Below are 6146 nucleotides of genomic sequence, written 5' to 3' on the forward strand. Positions count from 1 at the left end.
GGTGACATATATGACATCCCTTTCCAAGAGTTGGAAGCAACAATAGCAAAACTGGCCAAAGGACGTAGCCACACGTCCAATGAGTTCAGTAGGAGAAGCTCAGTGAAAGGAGATGTGGGTGAGAACGCAGCTCTTAAGGCGGTGCTAGCCGACCTTGCGGAGATAAAGGTCCAACTTGCGAATGCCAAACAAGTAGCTATTCTGGAGGATCAAAATGTAGCGCAAGTTCAACCGGGTATGTATGCGATTGATCAAGAAGCGGAAGAAGCCAACTATGTCGGTCCAAACCAATACACTCATCCATCCAATCTATACAACCCAGGATTGAGGAATCATCCCAATTTCTCCTACAAGAACGCGTCAAATGCGCTAAATCCTCAACCCGCCTTCCAACGGAACAACCAAGGACCTTCGGGCTTCCAACCGAAATACCAACAACAAGGTCAAGGGAATCAAGGTTATCAAGAGAATTCCAACTATAGACCACAACAAGCGCAACCCGACGAGCAAGACCCGGATATCAAGGATATGCTTATGCAAATCCTCCAAGGTCAAAAATCGCAAGGAGTGTCCATTGGGAGCATTGAGAATGAGCAAGTTGCATTCAAGAAACAATTGGAAGGAGTGCAAGCTCACTTAAAGATTTTGGATAACCAAGTGGCGCAACTTGCATCATCCTCATCAACGAGGCAGCAAGGCATGTTTCCCGTAAGAACGAGATGAATCCTCGGGAATATATTAATGCGGTGGAGCTAAGGAGTGGAAAACAACTCCCGGAGATGACCCTTCCGATGGTTGAGAAGTCATCAACTCCAAGGCTAATGAGGGAGGAAAAAGGCAAGGCTGTAGAGGAAGATACTCCCAAGACCCTTCCGATGGTTGAGAAGTCATCAACTCCAAGGCTAATGAGGGAGGAAAAAGGCAAGGCTGTAGAGGAAGATACTCCCAAAGTCCAAGAACAGGAGAAAGAACCGGTTTACATTCTTCCTCTGCCTAAGGTACCCCCGATACCTTTTCCCTCTCGTTTAAAGAAATTCAATAAGGACAGCCAATTTGGGAAGTTTGCGGAAATGCTGAAGAAGATGGAGATTACAATGCCTTTCCATGAGGCAATTCTCCAAATGCCCTCATATGCGAAGTTCCTCAAGGATATTTTAACGAAGAAGCGGGTAGTTGAAAAGGAGACTGTGGCATTGAGCACCGAGATTAGTGCAGCCATCACCAAGCATGAACTTCCTCCGAAGATGTCTGATCCGGGAAGTTTCTCTATTCCATGTAAGCTGGAAAGTATTGAGATTGATAGGGCGTTATGTGATCTTGGAGCTAGCGTGAGTTTGATGCCATTGTCCATTTACAAGAAGTTGAACATAGGCGACTTGAAACCCACGAGGATGGCCTTACAGTTAGCGGATCGATCCATCAAGTACCCAGCAGGGATATTAGAGGATGTCCCTCTCAAGATTGGCAAATTCTATGTCCCGGTGGATTTCGTGGTGCTAGATATGGATGACGACTCCAAAGGTGAGCTTGATGCCATTGTCCATTTACAAGAAGTTGAACATAGGCGACTTGAAACCCACGAGGATGGCCTTACAGTTAGCGGATCGATCCATCAAGTACCCAGCAGGGATATTAGAGGATGTCCCTCTCAAGATTGGCAAATTCTATGTCCCGGTGGATTTCGTAGTGCTAGATATGGATGACGACTCCAAAGTTCCGATCATTTTAGGTCGGCCATTTCTGAATACAGCGGATGCCATAGTGCATGTTCGGGCTGGTAGATTAACGATGAAGATCGGAGATGAAACAGTTGAATTCACACTTGATCATAATTTGAAGCAACGCTCGACCAATGATACGGTGTGCTATGCGGATATACTCGAAGCAATGACGGAAGAAGTGATGGAAGAATTCTGTGAAGTTGACCCCCTAGAGATATCACTTATGGCTACGGGAGAAAGTTTATATAGCAATTGGGAAGAAATCGAGGAGATTAGACGGGCATTGGACGATCGAAAAGAAGAAAAGGAGGTTTCTGCAGTATTTCGGGCGATCCGCCCGGGCGACCCGCCCGATTACATCAGAAGAAGAAATCCAGGGAAAAACGGGCGACCACTCGACTTTTCAGGCGGTATGCCCGTTTTCTCTGAGAAAATTTGATGCAAAAACTGAAGAAACGGGCGACCACTTGCAAAAGCGAGCGGCCCCCCGAAATTTCTGAGCAAAATTGAAGAGGAACCTGAGGAAACGGGCGACCGCTTGCAAAAGCAGGCAGCCCGCCCAAAAACTATGAGCAAATTCGGCCCTCTCCCAAAAGCAACGGGCGACCCGCCTGAAAAGTAGGCGGCCCGCCCATCTGTGCCTGAAATGTTAAATTCACACCCCGAGGCCATCTTGTCAATCGCTCAAGCCTCCCTTGACACACCTCAAGCCCAAGAAAGGATATACATGACGATTGGGACCCTGAACGTGCTCCACAAGCGGAGAAACAAATGCTAGAGCTCTATCAATTGGAGGAAATTCGCTTGGACGCATACGAGGACGCACGAATCTACAAGGAGCGGGCCAAGAAGTGGCATGATCGCCACATCCTCAACCGAAACTTCCAACAAGGTGACCTCGTGCTTTTATTTAATTCCCGACTAAAACGTATTGCAGGAAAGTTGAAATCAAGATGGTCGGGACCGTTCATCATAAAGCATGTCACCTCACATGGAGCGGTGGAACTCGACAACGGAAAGGGCGGATCATTCATGGTCAACACCCAGAGGATTAAACCGTACAATCCAAGAAGTATCGGGCTGAAAGGAGGTACCTCTGTACTCTCTCTCTCCTTGATCGATTGAGCATCATGACGGTCTAGCTACGACCCTAAACTAGTAACCTCGGGTAACTCCGAGATGTACATTCTTTATTCTCTAATCCTTTGTTTTTCCATCTTAGTTTACCTTTTGGGATGTCCTTATCTTGCTTCCAAACCACCTCTCCAAGGATAACTTTAAAATGAAGCTTAACTTGCAAAGTGAAAATTTGCTCAGAGAAAGTGGGCGGCCTGCTCGTTTTTTCGAGCGGTCGCTCATTTGTGGAACATGAGTTTCGAAATTTGCTCAGAAAAAATGGGCGGCCCGCTCGTTTTTTCTGGCGGTCGCTCATTTTCGTCTAAAAAAAAAAAAAAAAAACCCCCCTACACCCTCACTCTTTGCATTCATTTTAGCTAACATTGCATGGCATTGTAGTTTCTCTCACATCGCATAGATCTCATTGGATTACAGCAAAGAAAAGAGGAAATCAAAGTGGACGATCACTCCGTCGGAAGAGGTAACTCACTTACTCTTTCCATTCGATTCACTTTCCACTTACTCTTTCTATACTCCTCACTAATCGAGAATTAACACCGCGGACGGTGTTCAATTCAAGTCTGGGGGGGAGTGATACTAACGTGTCTCGTATCCATGAGCCTTGCATTCTACTTTCATCGAAAAAAAACAACTTGCATTGTGTGTATAAATTGCATTCCTTGCATTGATCGACATTAATAGACTGCATAAGTGCATATAGGTCTAGGAACGCATGCACACACTTGCATAAGGTTTTTCTTCTCAAAGATTTGGTCGGTTGACGATGTGGGGGACATAGACTGAGGATTGGTTTGGAAAGGTTTTAGGAGCTAAGTTTAGACTTATCTAAAGAGTTGAATGGATTGTCGAGTGAGGTAGAAATAACAAATCCAATCCTAGAGCGAATGAATGTCAAGTGGGATGATTTTGTCTCCTAATGTCTAGGTGGAGTAGAGGTTACGAACCAAGCGCGAAACGTCTCCCTAAAAACCACCCTTTGACCTCTAAGTTAGGAAACCTATAGGATCAACAAGCCCTAGAAGATACGATGCATCCTGACACTCCTCTGTCATCATCTCGTTAATGAAAATCATTCAGGGACATGAGTGCGTCGAAAACAAAGGCTCGGGTCTAAGTTGTGGGACAAGAACACAAAGAAAAAAAAAGATAAAAGAGTAGGCTTGTCAAATTCCAACGTCCTAGAAGTCCGGGATTGCATCATGTGAAAAGAAAAAAAAGAGGGGAAAGAAAGAAAAAGAAAAAGAACACAAAAACACGAATAAAAAGATAGACATAGGGCAAGGGAAATAGTGGAATTATAGGTTAATTAACTTTTGGAGATCTCATTTGGGATGTGTTTAGGAGACATGCTCGGCAAGTAGGACCTATTCCATTTTAGACCGCAGGAATCAATGGAAATCCCATTGATAGGCTTTCGCTTGAATGTTAGAAAAGATAGAGTATACCAAACTCGATTTCATTCGCAACGACTTTAACCCGGACAACCAATCCACTCTCAACCCCCATTCGTATTCCAACTATATCTTATTACCCCTTCGATAGTTTTATAATTGCACATTTACTCGAGGACGAGCAAACCTCAAGTCTGGGGGGATTTGATCACACGGTTTTTTCCACCGGTTTTCTAACGTCGTGCATTACAATTCCTCATACATTTTAGGTATTATAGGACGTTAGTCGGCCATGGGTAGACTCTTTTGCTTGTTTTTCCCTTGCAGGACGATTCCACGAGAATTTTCACGAGCGTGGCACGAAAGAGCACGGTTTCGGAAAGACCCGGGGAGCATAGAGAATTCAGGCGGGTCGCCCGTTTTATGGGCGACCGCCTGAAATTATGAGCGACCGCCTGAAATTCAGAAAATAAGCGACCCTGAAGGGAAAATGAGCGACCCTGAACAAAAAATGAGCGACCGCGCAGGACGATTCCACGAGAATTTTCACGAGCGTGGCACGAAAGAGCACGGTTTCGGAAAGACCCGGGGAGCATAGAGAATTCAGGCGGGTCGCCCGTTTTATGGGCGACCGCCTGAAATTATGAGCGACCGCCTGAAATTCAGAAAATAAGCGACCCTGAAGGGAAAATGAGCGACCCTGAACAAAAAATGAGCGACCGCCTGATATCAAATGCGGCCCAAAAAGGAAAAACCGAAACTTTGAGGTGAAAACCTAATTTTGCACTTTCATTAAAAGAGGAGTTTGAGGAGAGAGAAGGGGGTGTAACACCCCGATTCCCGTATAAATTATTTAAATTATTTTCGGGAATAAAAGGAGGGTAAAATAAGGCAAAAATATAGAGAATATTTCAACGAATATCTAGAAGAAAACGACATTCGATTTGACTGAGAAACGAGGAAGTTATGAGCAAATGAAAATTGAGTAGAACCTAGAAATTCGGAATTCACAAGTTATTCGAGATACGGACGTTTCGAGTTGTACTTCATCGTGTAAACGTGAGTTTCCAATAATATTTTGATTGGACATGAAAGAGGACGTTTCAAGGAAGGTGTAGAAACAAACGGTGCACGATTCGGGTAAGAAACGAGTGAGAACGGAGCAATCGAAGTCAGTCGGGACGGACTAGAAATGCAGAACGGACGGACCAGACGAGATAGAACGGACGGACTGCTTATGGCAGAACGGACGGACCACGAACGAGCTAGGAGCTGGGCCAAAACTGGGCCCAGACTGTCCGTTCCAGGACCAGAACGGACGGTCTGCTGGGCAGAACGCAACTGGCCAACTTGCTGCCTTGGGACGCGTATTTCTCTGCGTTCCCGGACCCCACCGGCGTCAAATCACCGTCCAACCTTGCCAGGACATTGCAGGCTCGACCTTGGGCTTGAGCTTGAGCCCAATCCACCTCCTTCTCGTGGCATAAACACTCTCCAAGTCGTAGCTTTCACCATTTCGGGTAAAGTTTCAGAAAAATAGAGAAAGAGGAGAAAGAGAGAAGAAGGGCGAGAAAGTGGAGGAACCAGCACAAGGGAAGCTCAGGGAAGCAAGGAGGGACATCCCTAGAGTGTCTAGGAGAGGTTTTCGGCGAGAAACAGACCGGAAAACACCACGAAATCCAGCAAAACCAGATCTGAGCCGAAACAGAGGTGAGTGGCTCGAGTTGCGTCTGTGTAAGCTCTTTTTCGTCGATGTGATTGTGTTATTTCGATGGTTTGTTGCGGATTAGATAGAGGACACTTCAATGAACATTTAGCAACAAACGGGACTGAATTTGGTTGAGAAATGAGGGAGATATGATCAAACGAAGTCGGACCAGAAAACTGTTTCGCGAGA

General features: G+C 45.6%; 1 protein-coding gene across 1 annotated transcript in view; it reads left to right on the forward strand.

Moving 5' to 3' along the window:
* The first annotated feature begins 779 nt into the window (after positions 1–779).
* Positions 780–6146, forward strand: part of LOC109116729 — a 46699-nt gene continuing 41332 nt past the window's right edge. The window contains exons 1-3 of the mRNA XM_019202673.1: positions 780–998; positions 1404–1521; positions 1628–2031. Coding sequence (XP_019058218.1) covers positions 780–998; positions 1404–1521; positions 1628–2031 — 741 coding nt within the window. The remainder of the gene's footprint in view (positions 999–1403; positions 1522–1627; positions 2032–6146) is intronic.

Source organism: Tarenaya hassleriana, unplaced genomic scaffold (genome assembly GCF_000463585.1).
Source record: "Tarenaya hassleriana unplaced genomic scaffold, ASM46358v1 Cleome218, whole genome shotgun sequence".
NCBI classification, from domain to species: domain Eukaryota; kingdom Viridiplantae; phylum Streptophyta; class Magnoliopsida; order Brassicales; family Cleomaceae; genus Tarenaya; species Tarenaya hassleriana.